Here is a 24,199-nt window from a genome sequence, read left to right as displayed (position 1 = left end):
CCAGCTCTCGGCTCCTCCCTCCAGGCCAGGTCTGCCTTGGGAGAGCCGTCCGGGACCCTGGAACACCCTCATCGCTTCCCCAAGCCCCGAGAGAGCAGCATCTCAGACACAGCCAAGCCCGTGTCCCCACCAAGGGGGCAGTGCTCGGCAGTTCCGAGCTGCCCCCAGCCCGCGTCAGGCCCTAGATGCTACCCCTCACATCCCGTCCCCACCCCCGGCAAACCCCAGCAAGGCCGGTGTGTCGGGGGCCTGCACACCCCATCCACCGCCCCGGGTGCGGTGGAGCTAGGACGCCCAGGCTGCCAGGTCTCGGCCATTAACCACAAGCTTGGAAAGGAACAGCCCAGTGACAAGGAACGTGTGCCAAGCAGTGCCCGGAGGGCACACTCCACCCCAGAGCTGAACTGCTGACCCGTGCACCCCTGAGCCGCCCCTGGGACTCCCAGCCCGAGGACCCCTGCCAGGGGCCCAGACCACCCACAGCAGTGTGGCCGGGGAAATCCGGGCCTGCTTGTCCGCCCACCACCCCATGGTGCCCCCACGTCCCCGCCCGCCCCCCAGAACCCCCTGAGGACAGAAGCCAGCTCGTCCATCCTCAACTCCCACGGCCCCTCCACCAGGTGACCAGATGAACAGGCTGGACAAATGCGTGAGCCAGTGATGGGACAACGTGCAGACAAACACACCAAGGGGCTGAATTCAGGGCCACGAGCCTCCCCAACCTGCACCGGGTCCCGAGGCGTCAGATAGGAAGGCCCGCGGGTCTGGGGGCTGGACACATCCTGGACCTTACAAAGCCAGGTCAGCCGTGGGCATGGCGGGCTGAGGACACACCCCGGGTCCCAACCCCGACCCTGCCTCCGGGGAACTGGGCACGGAACCCACCGCCTCCCCCAGGGGACTCACCGGTCGTCCTGGGCCGGGTGGATATAATCGGAGGAGAGGATGTTGAGCGACAAGATGTTGGGGTCGATCAGGGACTCATCGGTTTCAGGAGTGTTTCGGATCCGACCTATGGGAAAGGCCACAGTGCGGTCACCTCCAGGAGCACGGGTGGGGACGCCGGGTCCCTGCCCGAGCCGGGGCTCCGGAACCGTGGGGCCACGTCAGGGAAGCGGCTCCGCACGCGCCCACGTGAGCACCAGACGGGGAGGCGGTGGCGGGGCGCTGCCCACCTGGGCCCCGGCACTCAGAGGACCACTGGCCATCGCTCCTCCTGCAACCTGAGCTCCTTAGTTTCTCAGCCACAAATCTCTCTCTCCCTCTCTCTCTCTTGCACCAAGAGGCGCCAACCGCTCAGCCCAGAACGCACAAGGCCCTTGTTGGGAAAGGAAATCCCGGGAGAAATGTTCCGTCTTTATACTGAAAGGCAGGGAGGGACCATCTGTGCCCTAAGCGCCTCTGCGGTGTACACCCCAGCAGAGCCCTGTGACGCCCACCCCGGGGTGCTGGCTCCCGCTGGCGGATTTGCTCATTGTCTCCTGCCCGGGAAGTGGTTTTTTTTTTTTTTTTTTTCCGGGAAGTGTTAACTGCCAGAGTGCTCTGTGTCCCCAAGGAAGCTTCTCCACGAAGCCATAAGGAAGCCCCGGCCTTCCGTCCCCCAGGCACAGAGGCGAGGCACAGCCCAGGGCCCGCAGGATTCCGTGTCCACGTTCACTGGAGCTGCCTGCCCCCACCTCCTGGAATCTTCTTCCCATACCTCGGTTCTGGGAGAAGGCAAGTGCGGGCTCCCCAGGGAGTGCTCCCAGGGTATGTCCCCATGGCTGGAGGTGGGGCGCCCTGTGGGCTCAGCTGTAGCAAGGAAGCTCCCTAGGTGCCAGCCTCACCCCTCCTTGGCCCCTGGGGCGTGTGTGTCAGCAGCGGCTCTCTGCCCGTTGGATGCGGCCAGGCGCTCCACCCGCTCCAAACGTGATGCCCGGGAGGCCCCCGTCAGGCAGAGACCGTCCCCTGGGAGGTCTGTTTGGTTTGGGAAGCCCAGAGCGGGGCCCTGGGGGTCGCACTGGCATCTCCCCGCGTCCTTTCAGGAGCACCCCTCCTCTGCCCAACACGGGACAGCACTCCTGTTCGAATTTGGCCTGTGCGCTGGCTGGGGATGTGCTTTAATCTTTTCCTAAATCCGGTTCACACTTGCCCTACACGACACGTAGGATGAGGATTTGCTCGCTCGCTCCAGCCTTTTTGTGCGGAGATAGATGCAAGGCGTGTAAGATAGAAGCGTGTGTCCGAGATCCCCCAGGGGCTCACTGCCCACAGCCCCGCACTTCGGGGCGCAGCATGATGGGTCTCCCAGTCGCATCCCTGCCCCTGCACCCCCAGGGTCCCTCCTCCGAGCCCTGGGGACAGCACTGTCAAGCTGCTGCCCTCCTGGCCACAGAAATGCCCAGGGAAGGGCTTCCGGAGGGATCCATCCGCTCCAGGGCAGGGGAGGGACGGACAGTTGTCCACGCCCCTGCCTGTAACCTGGGGAGACGGCTCTTTGCAGCTTAGCCAAAGGAACGTTTCTGGTGGACCAGAGGGTTCAGAGCGTGACGTCGGGGAGGAGAGACGTCAGATCCGTGGTGACCGGACTGTGTCCCCGGCCCACCTCCCCCGCCAAGAAAGGATGTGCTGAGTTCCTAACTCCCAGCGCCTCAGAAGGTGACACAGGGTCTCGGCGGATGTGAATGGCTGAGATGAGGCCACGCTGGAGTAGGGGCCCCGGTCTAGGTCCTCACAAGAAGAGGCCGCGTGAGGGGTCTGCAAGCTGGAGAGCACCGGGGAGTCCCCTACAGGCCGTGGAGGGGCGCGCCCTCGGCCTCCTGCCTGCAGGTCTGTGGCAGGGCCCACCTGGGCTGTGTGCACCAGCGGGGCTTCCCGCCCACCCAGCCCAGCCCACTCACCCACGACCAGCTCTCGAACTTCCTTCCAGCGGATGTGGCTGCCCGTCTCGTGCAGCAGCGTCACGGTGATCCGTCTCTGGATGCCCTGCCAGGCACCGGGGGGAGGGAGGACACGGTCAGATGGCCTGGGGGCCACAGAGTGGGGGGCAGAGGTGGGCGGGGCAGGGGGGGCTTCGCACCTGGTGCAGCAGGAAGGTCCCCATGCACGGCATCCCGCCACGGTGGTCCACCACTGCGGGAATGTAACTGGAACAGAGGGACGTGTGAGGCAAGGCCCCGCGGCCGCCCACCCGGGCCCCTCACACCCCCGCACCCTGATGAACCCTCGGACCCCAGCAGGAAAAGCAGCCCCTCCCTCCGGCGGGGAAGAGGCCGTCCAGTCCCTGGAGCTCAGTGGACGCATGTGCATGGGTCACCGCGAGCCCCCACCCCAACCCCCCACCCCCCCTCGGGGTCCCCTGACCCCCGACCCCAGCGGCACGGGGACTCACTCGCCGTTGGCCTCCAGCTCACAGATCTCGAAGTAGACCAGCAGGTCGTACTTGCAGTGGCAGGGCCCGGGGCAGGGTCGCGCTAGCGTGCTGAGCTTGGTGGCAGGCACTGCGGGATGACAGGGGAGAGGCACCCGCTGGTGGGAAACCTGGCCCGCGCCATCCCGGGGGCCCCTCAGGGATGAGGCCCGGGGTGGGGACACGTCCAGGGCAGCACAGGCTCCTCGCTCCCCCGGGGGTGGACTCGGCATAGCCCCGCCTACCTGGCTTGGACAGCGGCATGACCCTCGGGAAGTGGCGGCGCGAGGGCCTCAGGGGGCTGTGGGGAGACAGGCGCCGGGGTGAGGGGGCTGCAGGGGGTCTGTCTCCGGGACCCCAAGCTGGAGCCTGGGGAGGGGCTGGCAGGGGGAGCTCAAGGCGCGACCTGCTCCCACCCCTGCCAGCCTCCCTGCCTCCCAGGGCCCAGGAAAGGCCCCAGGCTCAGGCCCTCACCGGCCTGGACAGGGAGGAGGGCCCCTGCGGACCCCAGACCCTGCTGGGGCGGCCCCATGAGCCACGAGAACTGGGCAGGGTCTGGCTCCGGGTCTCCGTCTGGGGACTTCCAGGATGGAGCCTCCCTTGGTGCTCCCGAAGCCAGACGAGGCTCGTGGGCCCAGACGCCCTGGAATTGGCACCCCTCGAGGCCTTTTCCTTCTCCAACACCCTGGATGCCCCGCTTAGCCCTGGGTCCCACAGGACAGCTGAGAGTGGGCGGATGGAGCAAGAGGCTCCCACTGCCCCAGAAGCCTACCTGCAGGTCTCCCCGCATCCCCCATGTGGTTTCCACCCGCGACCTGGGCGCACAGGGGACGCCCCAGCCCACCCTCAGAGGCCCCAGGAGGTCCCACGGAACAAGGGAGACGGAAGGATGTGCCGTCTCTCTGTCTGGGGGCTGAGAGCTCGGGGAGACCAGAATGGCTGGGCCCTACAGAGGAGTTCTCAGGGGCAGCAGGAGCCGTCTGCCCCGTCTCCAACCCAGTGCCTGCTTCCCTGGCCCTAAATGGCCCACAGCCACCGAGGTCGAGGTCTAGACGGCAATCCTCTAAGAGACTCGCTGCTCAGGGGCCCCTGGTGGCTCAGTGGTTGAGCGTCTGCCTTTGGCTCAGGTCGTGACCCCGGGGTCCTGGGATCGAGCCCCACGTCTGGTTCCCAGCCCTGCGAGGAGTCTGCTTCTCCCCCTCCCTCTGCCCTTGCTGTGTCCACCCTGCCCCCCAATCTCAATCTCTCTCTGTCTCAAATAAATATATAAGATCTTAAAAACAAAAGCAAAAAAATTCACTGCTCGGTCCTAAAGGGACGCCTCTGACTTGCTCTGGGTCCTGCTGGGCTGACCTCGGGTAACCAGCTGCCCTGTTGTGGGGAAGGGGGGAGGCACGTGCTGCACGGCCACCACACCAGGCCTGTCTGGGGCAGGGTGGCTTCGCTGGCTGGAGGTGGAGAGACCCACACCCTGGAGGGCAGGCAGCAGGGGGCTGGGTGAGAGATGGAAGAACCCTCCGCCCCCACACCCCACCCCAGGGCTGCTGACCTGAGCACGTCCTTGCAGAGGGGCGGGAACGGGTGCTGCTGGTAGTGGCCGAAGACCTCGAACACGATGGGCTGGCTCTTGATGTACTCGATGAAGGACTTGGTCACCTCCACTGCGATCTGGTGGGTGAGCGGTGCCAGAGGAGGGCGAGGCCACGTCACAGTCAGGAAGGGGAAGGAGGGTCACAAAGGTCAGTGCTCGGCCTCCATGGACAACTGGATTGGAGGCCCCGGCCCGGCCCGACCTCCGTCCACGAAGGGGGGACGCTCCTCGCCTGGTCCTTCCAGCCTCCCCTCCCGACATGCGCCGGGGGGCCACGACCCCCTACCCCGAGAGTGCCCTTTCAGGACACGGGGCTGCAGACAGCACAAAGCCCTGGGCGTGACCCTTGCTGGGCCGTTGCCCACACCCCGAGAGCTATGGGCTGTGCTGTGTCCCCCACCCCCGGTTCCTAGGTCGGACTTCTAATGCCTGGGACCCGTATGTGCAGATGGGGTCTTCACAGCGGTAACCCCGAGTCAGAACGAGGGCATCAGGGTGGCCCTAGTCCAGTGTGCCTGCATCCTCGTGGAGAGGGCAAATCAGGACGCAGAGGCCCGGCACGGGGTCTCCCTCCCTGGCCGTCTGCCCCGGCTTAGAAGTGGCAGGAGGGGGTCGACGTGGGCTGCTCCGCGGCCCCTCCTGCTCGGGCCGCACACCCAGCAGCCACAGTGCTCAGGGCCAGTGTCGCACGCCCCGGCGGGCACTCCAGGCCTGGCCCCCTGGCGGCTTTCAGCACGGCCACTGAGGCACGTCTCTCCCCACTGGCCGGCCAGCCCCACTCCTGCCTCTCGAAGCCACTCCACCCCCGAGGCCCTGCTCTTCTGACAGCCTGGCTGGACACACGTCCTGGAGAACTTCCCTGACCTCCCCAGATTGTGCCCGGGCACCCCAGACCCCCGTGTGCACATCTGCCCGTGGTGCCCCCAGCCCCAGGCAGAGCCCACTGGGGCCCCTGCTGCCCAGCCCCCGCCTGGCACCCGGGGATCTGCGTGCATGCCCAGATGCTGCCCAGCCCATGGCCGTGGCTTGGGGCAGGGAGAAGCTGGGACGTCCCGTGACCACAGCTTGGCTCAGCTTCAGGGCGGCCGCACAAAGCCCCAGGGGGCAGGGAGGGGCCTCTTGGGACTTACGTTCTGGACGTGGTAGAAGCCGAGCGGGGGGCCCCTCCCTGTGTTCTTGAGGGGCTCCGTGGAGAAGGCCTCATCGTGGCGGTGGATGAAGCTGCAAGGGGGGAGAGGTTGGCTGGGCCGGGGCTGCGGGGCAGGGACCGCAGGCCGGCAGGGGCGCCCAGGGGTGCCAAGAGCCACCCGCCCGTGTCCCGCAGCCAGCTAGTGGCACCAGGGCTCACTTGAACTGGCAGAAAATGTCGGCGTATTCGGCGGAGATGCTGGACGCCTGCAGGACAGTCACGCGGAAGGTGAAGGTGCTGCCCAGACGCAGGTGGTCCAGGGCGGCATCCAGTGGCCCGTCCGGGGCGGCCTTCTCGGGGCTGTCCAGGAGGAGGCCTTCTGGGGGCACAGCTGCCAGGGGCCAAGGACAGAGCAATGTGGCAGGACCTCCGAGGGGCCCACCTGGGGGAGCCCGGCCAGGAGGGGCAGGACCTCCAGGCGACACAGGGCCAGGCGGGGAAGCCTACCTGAGCAGGTGTTGTTGTTGACCTCGTCGGCTGAGGGCCCGGTGTCTGCACCCTGGCCCTGACCCTCCACGATGCGCAGCTCTTCCTGGGAGGTCCCCGAGCGGGACATCCCCACCACGGGGCAGGACTCAGACTGGAACTACGAGGGTGGGGGCCCCGGTCAAAGAGAGCCGGCTCGTGGGGAGGCCACTTCCACCCATGGACAACCCGGAGCCCCACCAGGGCCTCTGTGGGCGCGTTCTAGACCCGCCTCCGCCTAGATGGGCACCCACCTCCCTCGGCCTCAGCCTCCTAGGCTGCCATGGCCTGTGTTGGCTACAGAGGGGAAGGTGGGGAGCGGTTCAGGCAGGGAATGGCGGCCAGGTGGGGACGGGCAGCCAGGCGGGGACGGTTGGGGGTAGGCAGCCAGGTGGGGACAGGCGGCCTAGTGGGGATGGGTGGGGATGGGCAGCCAGGTGGGGATGGGTGGGGACTGGCGTTCAGGTGGGGACAGGCGGCCAGGTGGGGACAGGGGGGGGACAGGCAGCCAGGTGAGGATGGGTGGGGACAGGCAGCCGGGTGGGGACAGGCAGCCATGTGGGGACGGGCGGCCAGGTGGGGACAGGCAGCCATGTGGGGATGGGCGGTCAGGTGGGGATGGGTGGGACAGGCAGCCAGGTAGGGATAGATGGGGACAGGCAGCCAGGTGGGGACGGGTGGCTGGGGGCTGGATGAGAGGGGACAGGTGGCAAGGTGGGGACAGGTGGGGACAGGCAGCTAGGTGGGGATGGGCGGCCAGATGGAGATGGTGGCCAGGTAGGGACAGGTGGGAACAGGTGGCCAGGTGGGGATGGGCAGTCAGGTAGGGACAAGCAGCCAAGTGGGAATGGCAACCAGGTGGGGACAGTTAGGAAAGGGCCTTAAGGGGAGGGGAAGGGCCTCCTGTGAGCTCAGCCCAGTCTGGGGGCACGAAGCAGGGCCCTCCCCTCCTCCACCCTGGCCAGAGGGCGCAGGCAGAGAGCACCAATGAGGAGCGGGCAGGGGCAGCTCCTTGTTTCTTGGCAGCGGAGCAGGGCCAGCCCAGCACTAACGCTGACATTGTGAGGGCTCGTCTAATGGCTGGCGTGTCGCAGCGGGGGTGGCAAAGATGCTGGTGGAAACACAGGGCCCAAGAGAAGGGGCACTTGGGGGGGCCTGAGGCGTCTTGGTGTCCGGTGGCCCAGCCTGTAGCCGAGGGCCAGGTGAGGAACCATGTACAGACCCAGGGGCGTCAGGGCGAGGGGATGGGCAGACCCAGTGCGTCAGGACAACCAGACGGAGAGAGACAGGACGGGCCCTGGGGAGCGAACCCCGGGGGTCCCCAGGGCCCTGGGGAGGGCTGAGCGCTCCGCGTATGCCGAGACTCCTGCACAGCTGGTCTGGGCCCGGGCTGGGCGCGTGCCGTCGGGACGGGTGGGATGGCCAGGCCAACCCCGCCGCGGTACCTTTTCAAAATGCTGGTCGTCGAAGGAGATTCTGGCCGTGCCTGACTGTCGGACGCCAGAGCCATAGTCGGGGGCCTCTTCGTCGGCTGAAACGGGCAGGGAGCCGGGGGTCAGGGCGCCGCCTGTCCCACAGGAGGTTTTGGCAGAGCCTGGCCGAGCCACCAGGCAGAGCAAGGCACAGCAGCCGGATAGGCTCCGACCCGAGACGGGGCCGCGGGGCACCAACCGTAGCTCCAGAACGACTGGCCGCCCTCCAGGCACCGGCCCCAGCCTGTGCTGCTCCAGGCCTGAGAGGGGCCGCACCCCGGGACAGCCGGCTCCGACAGCCACAAACCCCACATTTCAAACCCACACTTGCGACCCCCGCCCCCGGGTCCTGGCCACCCCCGCCCGCCCCACACTCAGACACTCCTGCGGATTCTCACTGTGCAGAGGCCACAGCACGGGGTCCTCCTGGTTTCACCCCCAGAATCACAGCTGCCCACCTGCCGCCACCCTCGCGGGCCTGCACCATCATCCACCTGGACCCTCCATGGCCCCCGAGCACCCCTCGCTCCGCGCCCCACGTGCACTCCCCTCCCCTCACAGCATCCTGGGGTATCCCATGGTTTCCCATCCCGTCCTGCCGCCCGAGGCACCGTCCCGTCCCCCCAGACCTGGCTTCTGTCACCGCCCCAACCCCGATTCCAGCCACGCAGCCTAGAAAGCACCCTGGGAGGCCTCTACCACCCTCTAGGGCTCCAAGCTCCTCTTCTGGGGCCCCCAGGGGGACAAATCCTGCTGTGCTCTCTACCCCGGCTGCCGAGGGCCTGGGGCTAGCCCAGGACTCGCAGGGCAGGTGGGACTTTTGTGGCCACTGGAGCTTTTTAGAGCTGCTGCTTCTCCACCGCAGCCGTTAGACAGGGAGGGTCAACTGTGTCCACAGCATCCGCCTAGAGGGCAGGCCACTCAGTGGGACCTGCTCCCCCGGGGCTCAGCTTGGCTGCAAAGGGCCAAGACCCCCGGGGGGACCGAGCCCCTCCAAGACTACAGGGACGGGGTCCCCCTGAGGAATGAGGCTGGCACCAGATGCTCCTAACACCCCTGTTCAGGGTCCCGGGGTCGTGACACCACCCTAACATGACGGGGAGGTGCTATAAAGAGCCCGTGGAAATGATGGGCTAGTGAGACTCTGGCAAAAGAGCCCCGAAGGTACAGCCAGAGCCACCTGAAGTGGCCGGGCCATCCGGGTGGGGTGCGATGACCCGAGACCTCCCCAGTGGGGGTGCTCACGCTCTGAAGCGGCCCAGCCCCACCTTGTCTGGGGCTCACTCTGCAGTCTGATCGCCCGGGGGGCCCAGGCCATGGGAGGGAAAGAGCAAGGCCACCGGGGACGGGATGGGGGCCCAAGGGCAAACAAGGCAGCCTCCTGCCCAGGTAAGTGAGCTCGCATCTGTGTCCTGCACTGATTTTTCGACACTCCCGCTGGGTAGGAGGCTTCAAACAGGTGCCATTTATAAGGAGGCAAACCCCGGTCCACAGGCATTCATTCCCTGGCTTGCCTGTCCTGGGGCTGCGGCCGGGGGCAGGGGGCTCGGCAGCCAGAGGAGGTCCGCCTCTGCAGCCAGGGGGCTTGGCCTGCAGGCCTGCAGCGGAGGGAGGGCCCACGGGCCCTGGGGAGGGAGGCCGGCTCCAGAGAGGCCAGGGGGTCTGAAGGAGGAGCCCAGTGGGGAGGCTGGAGAGAGGCTCTGAGAGCTCTCCGGGGGCCCAGGGTCTGCACACCCACGGGGGTGGGGGCGGCTTGGAGGCGGCAGGGAGCTGGGAGGGAGCACCACTCTGCACCAGGCTGGGGTCTGGGGCCCCGAGCTCCCAGGGGCTCCGCCTGCACAGTGTCGGGCGTCGGGGGGCCCGCAGACCCGACCCAGGAGAGTCTGGAAGGAAGGAGCCCAGAGCTGGGCGGCGGGGGCTTCCCCTGGAGCGCCCTCCCATGCACCGGCAGCCGGTGTGCCCACAGGGGCGGGGGCTGAATGGAGGCCAGTGGCATGGCCACCACGGGGTGCCCACGGGGACCTCCCACCCGGGCCGCCCACACGCACCTGAGGTGGCCTGCACAGCCACGCGGAGGAAGCCCTTCACCTCTCCCTTCTCGCTGACGACGGCCACACGGTGCACCAGGGGGACGGGGTACAGCAGGTTGCTCAGGTAGACGAAGGCCCTGCGGGGAGCAGAGGCCAGGGTCAGGGCCCTCCCGGCGCGCGCTGGGAGCGGCGCTGGCGGCAGCGGGGCCCGGGCTCACGACACAACACTGCGAAGCAGAGCCAGGCGCAAAGCAGCCGGGGCGGCGAGCAGGCAGGATGGGCAGGGGCTGTGCTGGGTGGGGGCGGGAGGGGGGGTCCGCGGGCTGCAGAGGACACAGGAGGCGGCAGAGGGACAGAGGAGGAGGAGGGCGTGCGCAGGGCGGGCAGAGAGCAAGTGCGGAGTGGGGCTGGCACGGGGCAAAGCCCGCAGGGCCGTACCCGCTGTCTGAGAGCTGAGGAGGGAGGTTTCAGCCTGCTTCAAGGAGGAGGAGGACCTGGGGACCCGGCCACGCCGAGCTCGGACCCCCACACTGGCACACCGCCCCGTCCCAGTGACCCCTGACCTCAGGGCCCCACGGAGGGCTCCTATGGTGGATTATGGCTCTTGGTTCCTTCTCAGACCCTTCCAGGAACACAGCGGGTGGGAGCTCACGGTGCCCGCCGACGGGCACCCCCCCAGCTCCGTGCCAGAGAAGTTGGCTGAGCAGAGCCCTAAGGGCACCCCCAGACCGCACGGCAGTGCTTGCTGAGCCTGCCCGCCACCCCCAGAGGGCCCAGAGCCCTCCCCATCCCAAGCTGTGCCCCCAGCGAGTGGCAGGACAGGCTGGGCAGTGGCCACGTCACCCAGGCGTCTGCCACACTTCCTGAGCTAGCCAAGGTGCAGACGTCACACGGGCAGCTGGGAGGACTAAAGGGACCTGGAAGGCCCGGCCATCCAGCCAGGTGCGCCGGCGGATGAGTAGCACAACTCCTCCCTTCTCAGGGGCACCTTCCCGAGGGGACCCCTGGCCCCGGACAGGCGGGCCCGTGAGCCCAATCCCGGTGAGAACCTGCAGCTCTGTTCAAGCTTCAGCGCAGGACCCGCCCCCACCCTGCTCTCCCCGCAGGCCTCGGGGGACGGGCAGCTCCTGCTGCAGCCCTGAGCTCCCAGGAGGGTCCTGGGGCGGCTGGGGGGCTCCAGGGGAGGGGTACAGCTTGGGCAAAGGTGGGCAAGGTCTGGACACAGAAGGGTCGGACGCGTGGGGGAGCAGGTGCAGAGGCGGGGTGAGGGAGGCCCAGGGCCTCAGCCAGGGAGAACAGAGGAGGTTATGGAAGCAAGAGCAACAGTGGGGGTGGGGGTGGGGGCCAAGGGGAGGTGGGGGAGGGGAGGGCGCACTCTGCAGGCCAGGTGGGGGCTGGCACCGGGGTGCACGGCCCAGGGAGGAGCTGGGAGGAGGAGGAGAGCTGTCACCCCAGCCCCGGCCCCCCTCAGCTTGCTCAGAGGTCAGACACCATCCAGCAGAGCTCCCAGAGGACACCCTACGACTGCCATTCCCCGAGGGCCCCATTCGAGGCCCTGGTGCCCCCCCTCAGGTGCACCCACTCCCGCTGGCCCTCTGCCCACGGGTCAGAAACCTGAGCACCTTCCTGGGTCTTCTCTCAACTGCACCGCTTCTCCCCAAACATCTCTCTGGAGTACCAGCCGCCCTTCTGCTTCCCCTGCGGCCCCCACGGCAGCCAGAGGAGGCTCCAGGCTCCCACCGGGCTCCCACCCGCCCTGCGTGCTGGCTGAGCCCCGCCACCCAGCCACCCCGTCTCCCGGGACACCCCAGGTGCTCTGCTCCCCCCGCCACCCAGCGAGGCCCGTTCCCACCTCTGCTCCCAGCCCCTACGTCACATAACTCCTCATGGCCACCTGGTTATCTGACTCGCCTGTGGGTCTGTCTCTGCCAACTGCCTCTCACTTCCTGGGCACCTCCCAGACCAAGACAGGTGCCAGCGAGAGGGGAAGGGTGTGCTGCCCCAGGGGGCTCAGTGTCACCCTGAGCTGCCCCTTCCCTGGGGTGGAGGAAGCCCCCCTACCCTGGCCAAATGCGCCCTCCGACAACACCCCGGAGGAGGACCGTTCTGAGGGAACTCCTTGTCCTCTTGGGGAACTCGCTGAAGGGCAGCCGTGGGGATGGATGTGTGGGCATTTCTGCCGGAGTCGGGCAGGGGCGGGGCAGGGGTGGGGCTGCTGGCAGAAGCCGAAAGGAACTGGGGCTCAGAGAGCAGAAGCCCCCTTGCTGCAGCGGCAGAGGGCATCCCGTGGACAGGTCCCTCTCCCAGCACCCACCCGGGAAGGGGTCGGGGTGGCCTGCCCCCCCCGGGGCCCCTGGAATCCTGGCCAAGGGCCTTTGCTTGAAATCGGGGGCGTGTGTGTGTGTGTATGGGGGGGGAGGGCGGCCACGAAAGGAGCAAGGCCTTGAGGTCAGAAGGGGACGTGGAGGGAGCCCAGGGCTCAGGCTGCAGGAACGGGCCCAGATCCCGCTCAGGCCCCTGGCTGGGCCCCACCTGGCCATCCCAGCACGTCGGAGAGCTGAAGGGACCGAGCGGGACAGCCCCAAGCCCACCTCCCAGGGCAAGGCGTCTTTCCTGGGGCAGGGCCCACTGCGGAAAGCCCCGTGTTGGGAGGCAGAGAGGCACTGCGGGGGCTCCCAGGGGCCCCGGGCACGGACGGAGGAGCAACGTCTATACTCAACGGGACGACCTCAGAAGCAGGGCCACTATAGGCCAGGCCCCGGGCCCCACACCCCACACCCCACACCAGGGTCCTTAATCAGTAGAACCCCTGGGAGGAGAGCCACTGAGCCAGGAGGTGAGCCAGGGTCAGGCCACGGCGGATCCCCTGGCCCGGGGCTGCCTTCCTGGACGGCTCAGGGGGGCGATTCCTGCGGGGGCAGCTCTGAGCACGACCCCTCCCCCTTTCCGAGCCCTCAGGGTCCATGCCCACCCACGTCCTGACTCTCCTCCCCCGTTCCTAACAAAGGCCAGGCCAGAGACAGACTGAGGCGGAGGGCAGGGCCGGTCCAGGTCAGGAGGCCAGGCGGTGACACGCAGGCCCTGTCCCCAGGCCTCACTTCACAAAAGCTCTTCCCAAGTGGATGCTCTCCACCACGCTGCCCACCCGCGGGTCCCTGTGGCTCTGTAGATCTGAGGTTCCCGCAAACCAGCTGGAGGCTGGGCCTCTCATGACCCCAAGGCCTGCATCGTCCCACTGGTGGCCCGTGGGTGCAGAGCCGTGATGCAGTCCTACGAGCCCACACCCCTGCACTCACTAGGGGCCCGGACGACACGGCGGTGCTGCCGGCCACCGGGCAGCAGGTGCGCCCACAGCTGGTCAGTTCCCAAGGTCCCACCCCTCACGTCTGGGCGGTGGGAGTGGGGCTGCCCTGACCCATGGCACGTCGTATTCACCTGCCTGCGTTTCCCCTCCTAGGGGTGCGTCTCAGATGGCACATCACAGCTGGGGCGCCAGGGCGTCGGTACCCCCCTCGCGGATCAACGCACAAGGCTCACGGACAGAAAAGAAGGCGCCCGGGGCGGGGGTTTAAACCCGCAGGCTGGCTCCTCTCCAGCCCCAGTGGATGCAGACGCCACGCTCAACGCCCACCTGCCCAACTCACACAGCTGATTGCTTAAGTAGATCAACTCTTCCCCGATCCGTTAGGATTTCCTTCTGCCAGAGGAGAAGGAAGACGCGAGTACCCGTGGCATCGAGGACCGCAAAGCCCGAGTTCAGATCCTTAGACAAGATACATCCTATTTGTGCTCCCAGAGGCAGGGCCTCCGAGGGCTGGGGGCCTCTCCCTGATTGGAGGTGGGGGGTTATGCCATGAAAAGACCCCTGGGGTCCCTTCCCCTTCTCTCCTGCCGTAACCCAGCTGCGAGTGAACGCACAGGCGCACGCTCCCCTCGGGCGCCCAGGTGGGATGCTCCCTCAAGGTAATAGGGCATCCGGTGCCAGATGCTGGGTCCGCTCTCCTTGCCACCCCTAATCCCGGAGACCTAACCTTGAGATGGTGGTGGGCACAGCAGCCTCCAAGGGCTGTGAGCTGGGGCTGGACGACCCCTGCACCCCTGGCCAACCTCACCCTGAGCAACTGAAGCCAGGACACCAGGGAGGGCACCCGCGGCACAGACACTGGCCTCCCCTTCATGCCCCGTAAGTGCCAGAAACAGCCTGACGTCAGGAGCAGCCACACAGGGGCCCCGCCAGCCACCGGGCACCCACTGCACCCCGACGGGCTCATAGCCTCGCTGGCAAAGATTCGGGCTGAGCGGCCCGACACACAGAGGGACCCAGCTGGGAGCCGAGGGACCGGCCGTGCCCGCCCGGGTGGCCTGGTGTGGACACAGAGCAAGTCAGCACTTTTCCACGCAGAGTCTGGAACACGTCCCTGGGTGTGTGTGGGGCGGTCCCCCACCCCCTCCCCTGCCCCATTTCCCCGGACCCTCCATCCCCAGCCGCCAGCCCCTCGCCCTCCTCCCGCAGCTCCCGGCCCGCCAGCTTCTGCGAGCGGTGCTCCCACAGGGAGGAGAATCAGGGTCGGGGAACCCAGAGCCCCCGGGCCCACCCCACCTCCCCACTTCACCTGGCACCCCAGACCACCAGAGGGAGAGGCCACTGGGGGGCTAACCCTGGCCGTGGGTGAGGAGCCCACGGTCAAGACGTGGGGGTCCACGCGGGGGAGGACACCTTGAAGCAGGCTGAAACCCGCCCCGAGAGAGAGAGAGAAGGCGGCAGAGCGGCAGAGCCAGGGCTGAGTGTGGCGGGAGGGGAGGAGGCAGGGCTAACCACGAGATTGGTGAGGTGCAGAGACGCATGCTGGGGCCAGGGAAGCCTTTCCGAAGGGAGACAAGAGTGGGCGCCCCAATCCTGCTTAAGCTTTGGAGAGAGAGCCAGCAGCTACCAGAAGGATGAAAGGAAACCAAAGATGGGTCCTTCTCAGGGCCTGGGCCTGCACAGCTGCTGCGCGGGAGAAGCCAATTCTTGCCAAACCAAAAAGATGGGGACGTTTCCAAGTGAAGCCCTTTGCAGGCCGCCCGCCGTATGGGGGGCTGGCCTCTCACGGATGACTTTACTTTGGTTGGGTTGTTTCGTGACATCTCAGATCCACAGAGGGGGGGAGTGTTGGAAGGACCCAGCTCTTTCTGGCTGAGACTGCAGAGCCCGCACCCCGTTTCTCCCGGTGCCCTCGCTCCCCTGCGCCCTGAGCCCATGCCTACCTGACACGGGGGCTCCCCGGGGCTTCCCAGAGGCCTGCGCGGAGCTGGGCCCCGGGGCGGCACGCCCTGTCGGGCCCCGCAGAGCGGGAGGCCCAGACCCGGGGTGCCTCGCGGGGTCAGAGCCCCACGTTCTTATCCAGGAGGCCAGCATGTCACGCTCGTGGAAAACTAATCAGAATAAATCCGTGACATGCCCCCGCGGGAAGCTGCTTCCTCCCGCGGGACACGTTGGTGGGGCTTTCACTCCAGGGTCTGCACCCAAGGGCTCCCCGTGGGAACCCCCTTTCTCTGGGGGCCAGCTTCCGGGACTGGTTGCTCCGAGGTCAAGACTTGCAAACGCTCCCAGCGGCCTGGCCTAAGGAAGCGATGTCCAACTCAGCAAGGGTCGCTGTTGGAGCCGTCTGACCCCTTTTATATGCGTGACATCTACACGCAGCTGTTTCGTGAGCCAGGTGCTCCACGACTGCAGCTAGGGTTCTAGATCTTTCCTTCGCCGGTTTTGCTTCCATTCCACGGCAATAGAAGCATGAATGGCAGCTGTATCTGCCCAACCTGCCGGCAAGGTCTGGGCTGCCCCGGGGCCTCTGCCCTACCTCCTGCCCTTGGGCTCCCGCTTCTGTCCAGAAAGTGAATTGGGGCCCGCTCTGCAAAGGGCACGTCCCGTGAGGGCACGGGCCACATGTGCCGTCTCCCGCCATGACGGCCAGGAGGCCGGGGGAGCGAAGGCTCAGGGAGAGGCAGGGCCCCCGGGGCCCCAGGCTTTGGAGGCAGACCCCGCCCTGCCTGAGGCCAGCCTTCCTTCCCGCCCTCCGGGACCGCGTCCTCTACCTTCTGCTCCTTCTCCCGGAGGGAGCGGCACGGACAGCAACCCAGCAGCCTCCGCCTCTCGGGCCATAGCAGGAGAAGGCAGAGGGAAGCGGAGCCGGCCCCGCTGGTGGTGGGTGCCGAGACGCAAACCCCCACTTGCCCAGATGTCCCCACGGGCCCTGCTCGAGGACTCCTCCCAGGGTTCTAGAGCCTTGTCTGCAGAAGGAGCTCCGCCCGCACGGAGCCGGATGGCCGCGCTCCGGGTGCACCCCGACTCTCCCTGCTGGGCACACTCCAGGATGGTCAGGAGCCCTCTCGCTCCCTCACGCCCTCTCCTCGGGGAGGCCAGCCCCTCGGCCTGCCTGGCCTGCCTCGGCCTGGGGGTTCTGGGGGAGCTGCCCCTGCATACCGGGGGGCCACGCCCTGACGGCGGTCAAATTGTGCCCGCAGCAGTGCTCCTGCGCAAAAGAGCTGGTTCCTTCCCAGCATGCCGTCCTCGACCTCACCAACCTTCCTACTAAACTGAACAGGGGGGGCCGGTCGTAAAACGGGTCCCGGCCGTCGCACAGCGCGTGCTCCGGAAAGACGTCGTCCTCCAGGTCCTCCTCCTCCTCCTCCTCCTCCTCCTCCTCCTCCTCCTCCTCCCCCACGCTCTGCTCCTCGGCAGGCTCGGTGGCGTCGGAGTCGGGGCTCGAGAAGGTGGGGGAGGGGGTGAGAGCAGCCATGCGCTCGCTCATGCATGTGTTGAGAAGAGGGTAGCTGTTGCAGCCAGAGATGACTGAACTGAGGTTAGTACGACAAGACAGAGAGAAGTTAACACCAGCTACTCGCAGGGACGGACAGGGGTGGGGGCGGGGGGCTTCTGTTTAAAACCAAAACCAAACACACAGACCATCAGGAATGCTGCTTTCAGAGACAAGAGAACCACAAGTGCACCCCCGTCCCCAGGCTTGGAAAGAAACCGCACGTGTGGCCAGTGGAAGGCTACGGAAAGTTCTGGAAAGCCCCCTGCTGGCTGGCGTGATCCTGGCCAGGTGTGGCTGAGGTCGTGTGAGGACCGGGTGGCTCAGGAAGCCTGACCAGCCACCTATTCACGCCCGTGGACACGTGCAACCTGGCGGCCACAGCCCCGCAGCAGGCGTCGGGGGCAATGCTGAGACCCCGTGCCCTCCCCGGTCCCCCAGGCTACAGGGCCCACTGGTCTGTGGACAGGAGTGGTTGGGGGGTGGGGAGCCTCGGACCCTGGAAGGTCGAGGATAGGGGAGTCAAGGGGGGAAGGGCCTCTTGCTGGGGTCCCCCAGCCGGGGGGCTCGGCCTTGGGAGGAGGCCCCGTCCCTGCCCCCACCACCTTCTCTCTCTCTCTCACTCTCACTCTCTCTCTCTCTCTTGGCCCAGGGAGGGAAGGAGGCGCCCACCTGCCCACCAGCCGGAACCAAGGAAAGCGGTCGTAGAAGGGGTCTCCGCCCGTCACCACGTTGTCACAGTCCTCGATGACACTGGAGGGCACCTCTGCCGCCCGGTCGTACATCTCCCGCATCAGGTCCAGGCGCTGCCTGCAGGGGCACAGGGAACACCGTGGGCCTCGGCGGAGCGTCCGGCACGGCTCTGGCCACCGCTCAGCGTCATCCGGGGGCCAACGCGGTCCTCACGCTCGGGATGGGGCGTCCTGTGCAAAGCCCTTAGCGCTCAACGGTGGGATGGGATACAGACACGGGAGGTATCTTAAAAATGATCATCCCCAGAAAAGCCAACATGCTGAAGGAGAAAGGAAGTGCTGTCCCTTCCCCCAGGGACTGGGGAGTGACGGGCATGCCCCGTTCGCCTGCGGGAGGGTGGGGAGGGCCGGTGAGCCTGGGCTTCTGCTCACACGAGTCTCACAGGGGGCGCGCATCCGCGTGGGAAGGCGCCACACGGGGAAGGAAGGCGTGGAGGGGTGTGCCCGGGTAGGACTGCGAGTGTGCGCTAGTGGCACCTTCCGCTCCCTGTATTTTACGACATCGAGACATCTCTGGGGGCTCCCTGGCTGGGCCAGCCGGCGACCGACTTGCGGGTGAGCCCCCGTCACTGAGCCGCACTCTCTGCCCAGAATCACCCTGGGGTCAGGCATTGGGCCACGGGGCTGCCCTGTGTCCTGAGGTCCCCAGAATAACTCAACCGGGCCAGTCCCAGCAGATGGTCCTGCTCCCGGTGGCCGAGGACTCGCCTGGCTCTGCGCCCGTGTGCCTCCCTCCCGGCGCCATGGCCCTGCCTCTGTGCACAGCCCCACGTCCAGGGCACCTCAAGCCGCGTTAGACCTTCCTGTGTCTCTCACAGGGACGCTGGAACCCCCGTCCAGCCCCCCTGTCCAGCCCCCCGCCATCTCCCCCGGAGATCCCAATGGCCCGGGGTGGGGAGGCTCCAGGCTGAGCTCTTCTGAGGATGCAGCCCCGCTCGGTGCGCTCCGAGACCCCTCACCTGCACCCCCTAGGGGCTGGCTGGCTTGTCCTGAAGCTCTGCTGGCCCCATACCCCCTCCCGCCGCCCCCCACCCCGGCCTCACCCGCCCCTTCCTCCAGGAAAGCACGGTAGGCTTTACCCCTGCGTCAGTAGAAGGAGAACATGACTCGATAATAACGCTTTTCCTCTTGATATTTAAAGCAATTACGGCAGGAGAAACAAGCACACGGACACCGGAGCGCCGTGACCGCACCTGCCCCGTGCCCGCCCCGTGCCCGCCCGCACCTGAGCTTCTCCAGCGTCCAGTAGTGGGTGGCCCCGTTCTTCTGGTCTTGGACCTCCACGGCCACAATGGTGCGCGGGAAGGGGCGAGTCTCCCGGTCTTTGGCGGCCTCTGGGGGCAGTAGGTCCGGCGGCAGCGGGGAGTAGAGCGTGTCGGTGAGGAGGACAAACTGGAACTGGACCTGTGGTGGGCGGGAGACGACTGCCCGTCAGCCCTGGGTGGGTGCGTCCGTCGGATGCAGCTCACCGGCTGCTCCCTGAGCGGGAGGGACGCCCGCCCACCCGGGGCCGCCCCCCGGGCCTCCCTCACTCTGCCCAGCGCTCTAAGGGGGCCAGGTCAGGGGCGGCTGCTGTGCGCTCCCGGGGGGGGGCAGGGATACCGGCACCGGGTCCCCTGCACGCAGTGCAGCGTGATGGGGGCAGCGGGCAGCGGGGCAGGAGCCCACCTTCTTCTTGAGCTCCACGCTAATGGCGTTGGCCTCCTTGAGGAAGATGGCGTTGCCCCACAGCAGGTCCCGCAGCGACGTGAACTGGTACCACTTCCACTTCCGGAAGGCCCAGAGCGCCAGCTCACACTCCCTCTCCGTCCACTGGACTGTGGGGAGAGGCGCCCGTGCTCATCACAGAAAGGCCACGACGCCCCCCTCTGCCCGGACCCGGGGCTCTGTGCTTGGACCCCAGGCTCACATGCACCGTTCTGGGCGCTCGGAAGGAAGGGGAACTGGCAGAAAGGTCTGAAAGGCTCCATGTGCCCCCCGAGAGGCGGACCAGACCTGGAGCAGCCGGAGGGCCTGCCCGGTAAGCTAGACAGGGCCACCCACCGCGCAGGGAGAGCCCCGTGGGGGCCGCGGGGGGGGCCTATGCCCACAGGAGGGCGGCCAGGACGGCCACCCAGGGCTCAGCCCCACACCCCGACCCAGCTCACACGCCTTTGCCCGCTGGCACCCCAGGAGAAGGGAAGCAGGGGCCCCAGGAGGGGAGCCTGGGAGCCCGGCCGCCCTCATCCAGCGCTCCTGCCCCGAGGGAAGGGGCCTCCCGGGGTAGGTGATGCCACACAAGGGAAGGCCAAGGTCACATGAGCACAAAGTCCTGAGAGGCCGACCAGAGGCCACGCGGGACTGAACCCAGGGCCTGACTCCACCCCGTCTGCCCTGCCTGTGGCCCCCTTCATGCCCACGGAGGCCTGAGGTCAGCGGGGCAAGGGGGCGGGCTCAGCAAGGATCCCGAGGGAGGAGCAGTGACCTAGGCTGGGGAGGGGCACCAGCCCCATGCAGGCGGGACGGCGAGTCGGGCAGCACCTGGCTGCCCTGCTTCCAGGCAGGTTCCCACCCGGACCGGCGAGCATGAGCTACCGCACAGCCTCGCCCGAGCCCCGGCACCGTGGGAGCCCGCCTGGGGGACAAGGAGGCCGCTCCTGCAGGGTGGCCCGGGACCCCAGGGCAAAGGAGCGGCCCGGGGGCTCTCCGTCCAGGCCCTTCCCCAGCCCAAGGCTCGGGCGCTGCCAGCTGAGAGCCCCTCACCTTCGTCCTCCGGCTCTTCCTCCTCCTCGTTCACCTCAGGGTAGTACCTGGAGTCCATCTGCTTCTGCAGGGCCTCCAGCTTGCTCTCGTAGTCCTGGCCACGGAAACGGCACTGAGGGCCCGCACGGAGACCAGGCCCCTGGCCGCCCTCCCGCCTCGGGGACCCGGCCCCCAACCCCGGCCGGCGGGCAGGGCCGCACTCACCAGCCTCTGCTGCTCCAGCAGGTACGTGGCCTCCTCTCGCTCGCGGCGGTACTGGTCCTCCAGCTCCTGGAGCCTGCGGGAGCGGGCAGGGGTGAGGGCGCGGCGGGGAGAGCGCGTGGGGCGGGGCGGCCACCCCCAGCTCGGGCCTCACCTCTGCTCCATCTCCTGCTTCATGTCAATGCCCTGCTTCTCCAGCAGCTCACGCTGGGCGAAGGCCCAGTCCACGGGCTCGGCGGGCGTCTCTGCGCAGGGCGTGCGCTCGCGCTCCTGCCTCGCCTGCTCGGGGTGGTTGAACCGGAACACGTGGCTCTTTCCCATGATGATGCGGTTGCCTGGGGGACGAGCAAGGCCAGCAATGGAGGGGGGCTGTGGCCTTGGGGTGGCCGCAGGGGACGAGGGCAGGGAGAGGGGGAAGGTGGAGCACGGGCGCTGGCTCCACTGGTCCTCGCAGGTCCCCGCTCTGCACCAGCCAGCACCTGCCTTATGGCCAGGACCTCACTGTCCCCCCAAGCCCAGCCCCTCAGTGCCCAGCCATGCTGGCCTCCCCCCGTGCCCTGGCCCCGCACGCTCCTCCACCCCCGGGGCTGTGCTCGGCTCCTCCGTAAGCCACAGCGTGGGCTCCAGGCCTTCCCTGCCCATCGGCCTCTCCATGGGCTGGAGCAGGGCAGGGGCCGTCTGTGCATGGCGGGTCCTCCCTCCGCTCCTCCCCAGCCACCTTGGCCGGCCACCCTCAGCTGGTCACCGCTCTGCCCTCCCTGCCCTCGGCTCTGATCACAGCCGGGCCCAGCTGCCAGGAGGGACACACCAAGCTGAGGCCTGTCCTCCCTGCCCTGCGTGCACAGACCCTAGGCCCCGTCCTGAAGCAGCAGGGGAGAAGGGCCCAGCGTGTGCACGCCCCAGCCATACCTGACCGCAGGATACTAGGCTCCGTGACTTTCTTGCCATTGACATAGGTGTCTGCGCCCTCGCAGGGCTCCAGGGTCACCACGGCTGTAGGACGGAGAGGAGGACTGTGAAGGACGGTCATCCTGGGTAGTCACGCCCTCTGGCCAACAGCAGGGCTTGGCCCACCCGGCCACCCAGGTGGCCACCCAGGTGGCCCCCAGCAGGCCTCTCTCCTCCCTGCTGGCTGCAGAGCCTGACTGCCGGCAGACAGTACCGCGTTTGGGACCCGGGGAAGCCCGCGGAGGGCTGAGCCTCACACAACAGACGAGGAGCGTGACACGCAGGGAGAGGCCACGTGCCCGAGTCAGAGAACCAGGATGGCTGCCAGGGTCTCCACGGAGGCACGGGCGGGAAATAGTGGCTAGCATGTCCCCGGGAGTCCCAGAGCCCCCCGGAGCTTAGTGCCCCCACACCCAGTGGAGGGCAGGCTCTGGGACAGAATTCTGGGAGTGCCGACATCCCCAACACCGTTTAAGGCCGTCATCCTGAAATGTCCCCGTCACAGTGGGCTGCAGCCAGACACTTGCCGGGGAGAAGCCTGGTGCTGGGGGCCACGGGCACCATGACACCACATGGACAGAGCAGCTGCCTCCCTGAGAGGGCCACACCCAAGATGGGCAACGGGGACAAAGACGGGCAGGCGGGCTGGGTCATGGACAGATGGCCACCCCGAGGCCCCCCGGAAAGTGTGGTCCAAAATTAGCTCTCCACCCCTCATCCGGGCTCATTCCTCACGGCTTTACTATCCTCCCGCCCAGGAAGACCCCGGCCCACTCCTGGCACGGGGAGGGAGCCCCGTGTCCACAGCCCAGCACTCAGAGCCCCGTTCCAATGAAGGGGCTTCCCCGGGACTGACCGGGGAGCCTGGCTGAGCCCGCAAGCCCCCGCTCAGGCCTGATGGTCAGCAGCACCAGGGGCAGTGGGGGGACAGGGGGCACAGAGGGGCAGAGATACCTTCACTGCCCCCTCGGGAATCGCTCCGGAAGACACAGTGCTCCTCCTTGATGAAGTGCCCGCTCAGGACGATGTCCTGCCGCCGCTCCGCATCCTCCCGGCCCACTCTGGGGAGAGGCGGGGGACCATCAGCGCCGGCTGGACCCAGTGTGCCCACGATGCCACCCACTGGCCTGTCCCCGCCCCTTCGTGGGGATACCCAGTGGGCTCCTTGGGGAAACGCCCGGGGTGCACACAGATGAGGGATGCCCCAACACAGCCCGGCCCAGGGGAGCCACTTGGCACAGAGTAGCCGTCGGCGTTGTCTCCAGCGACAAGCACGGGGCGGAGATGCCAGGCTCGGCAGCCCCTCTGCAGGGGGAGCCTACCCCCCGAGACCCCCACCTGGTGATGCCATCCTTGATGTAGTACAGGAGACACTCGGACATCAAGGGGTCCTCGTTCAGGTTGACAAGATGTGGTGTCTGAGGAAAAAGGGGGGGTCAGCTCTCCCGGGGGGGCGCAGGCGCCCAGTGCTGGCCACCCACCTGACCCCTGTCTCCTCACGCCCAGACTGCCACCAGCCCCAGGCTTGGCCTCATGGGGACTGTGTCCTCCCAGGTGGCTTCTCTGAGGAGCCCAGGAGCTCAGAACCAGGGGGGCAGGCAGCTGCCAGGTGGAAGGCACCTAGTGGGTGCTGGGCTTCCAGACGGGCTGGGAGCCCAGGGTGCTGCTGGGGCTAGGGTGGGCCCTTGGATATACAGGGTGCAGGCTGGGTCCTGCAGGGTCGGGGCACCATGCTCTGGGTCCCTTCCTCCGCCCTGAAAGGGGGCTCCAGTACCCCTGCTCCAACTGAAGCCCCAGTGGATCTGTGAGTCCAGAAGGATCAGGATGCTGACTGGACAGGGATCTGGCCTGGGGCTTGGAGCAGACGCTGTGAAAGTAGTCCCTGCTGGGCTGCCCGGCTGGGACCCCCTCCCGTCCATGGGCCGCCCAGCTAGGGCCCTTCTCATCCACGAGTGTGTGAAAGGTGACCACCTATCTGAGCACTGCCCTCAGCCTGGCCCCTCCCAGAGCAGCCCCCACAGGCTTCGCCCACTGGGGCCCCAGGCCCACTTCCTGAGCTCGGGAGCACCACCCCGCACGGTGTGCCAGGCCAGGGTCCCGCAAGCTGGCGGAGGCCGGGATAGCATCCTCGGCTTCCCACTGGGCACCTCAGAACGAGCAGCCTCCACCGTAAGTCCCACAGGCCCCCCACCCTGTGCAGGACTGTGAAGTCCTGGTCGTCGGACACCAGGGACAACCGTCCCCAACCAGCCCTTCTCCCGAGCACGAGAGCCGAGCTTGGCCGGCCGGGCTGAGCAGGGGCCCAGCTGGCACGTGCACTTCACCAGAGTCCCCGGAATGCCAGCCTTCCCAGGGCAGCGCCCGGACCAGGGCCGTCCAGTGTTCCTCTGCCACCGGCCCCAGCCGCCTGCCCCCACCCCACGGCTCTGCACGGTGGCCCTGGGTACCCCCCCAGGAGGGTCAGGGGCTGGAAGCCCACAAACAATCCATTCCAAATGAGAACGAAAGGCCTACGGGGGTTGGGGTGGACGTGAAGCAGCGTAGCACCCGCTCCCCAGCACAGAGCCTGCCCACGGGTCCTCCCAGGCACGCCTCCTCCCCCCGCCTCCGGGCCCTGGCCCATC

At 67.5% G+C, this 24,199-nt stretch overlaps 1 protein-coding gene across 21 annotated transcripts in view; it reads right to left on the bottom strand.

The window, feature by feature from the left end:
* Window positions 1–24,199, bottom strand: part of KIF1A (kinesin family member 1A) — an 87,563-nt gene that overhangs the window by 18,134 nt on the left and 45,230 nt on the right. For 11 of the 21 annotated variants that reach the window (XM_041767038.1, XM_041767039.1, XM_041767041.1 and 8 more), the window contains 20 exons: window positions 22,914–22,993; window positions 22,530–22,636; window positions 21,537–21,620; window positions 20,782–20,962; window positions 20,631–20,703; window positions 20,427–20,520; window positions 19,353–19,501; window positions 18,910–19,088; window positions 17,605–17,742; window positions 10,154–10,272; window positions 8,079–8,164; window positions 6,616–6,754; window positions 6,328–6,499; window positions 6,110–6,200; window positions 4,938–5,056; window positions 3,634–3,689; window positions 3,371–3,479; window positions 3,059–3,125; window positions 2,880–2,964; window positions 907–1,012 (listed from right to left, as the gene is read on the bottom strand). In XM_041767038.1, the coding sequence (XP_041622972.1) occupies window positions 907–1,012; window positions 2,880–2,964; window positions 3,059–3,125; window positions 3,371–3,479; window positions 3,634–3,689; window positions 4,938–5,056; window positions 6,110–6,200; window positions 6,328–6,499; window positions 6,616–6,754; window positions 8,079–8,164; window positions 10,154–10,272; window positions 17,605–17,742; window positions 18,910–19,088; window positions 19,353–19,501; window positions 20,427–20,520; window positions 20,631–20,703; window positions 20,782–20,962; window positions 21,537–21,620; window positions 22,530–22,636; window positions 22,914–22,993 (2,234 nt within the window). Of the gene's footprint in view, window positions 1–906; window positions 1,013–2,879; window positions 2,965–3,058; window positions 3,126–3,370; window positions 3,480–3,633; window positions 3,690–4,937; window positions 5,057–6,109; window positions 6,201–6,327; window positions 6,500–6,615; window positions 6,755–8,078; window positions 8,165–10,153; window positions 10,273–16,699; window positions 16,973–17,604; window positions 17,743–18,909; window positions 19,089–19,352; window positions 19,502–20,426; window positions 20,521–20,630; window positions 20,704–20,781; window positions 20,963–21,536; window positions 21,621–22,529; window positions 22,637–22,913; window positions 22,994–24,199 lie in introns of all 21 variants that reach the window. The other 10 variants (XM_041767027.1, XM_041767030.1, XM_041767031.1 and 7 more) reach the window with 1 other exon arrangement.

This window comes from Vulpes lagopus, chromosome 8 (assembly GCF_018345385.1).
Source record: "Vulpes lagopus strain Blue_001 chromosome 8, ASM1834538v1, whole genome shotgun sequence".
NCBI lineage: Eukaryota > Metazoa > Chordata > Mammalia > Carnivora > Canidae > Vulpes > Vulpes lagopus.
Note: the sequence above shows the minus strand (reverse complement) of the source record. Positions and strands in the feature narration are given on the sequence as shown.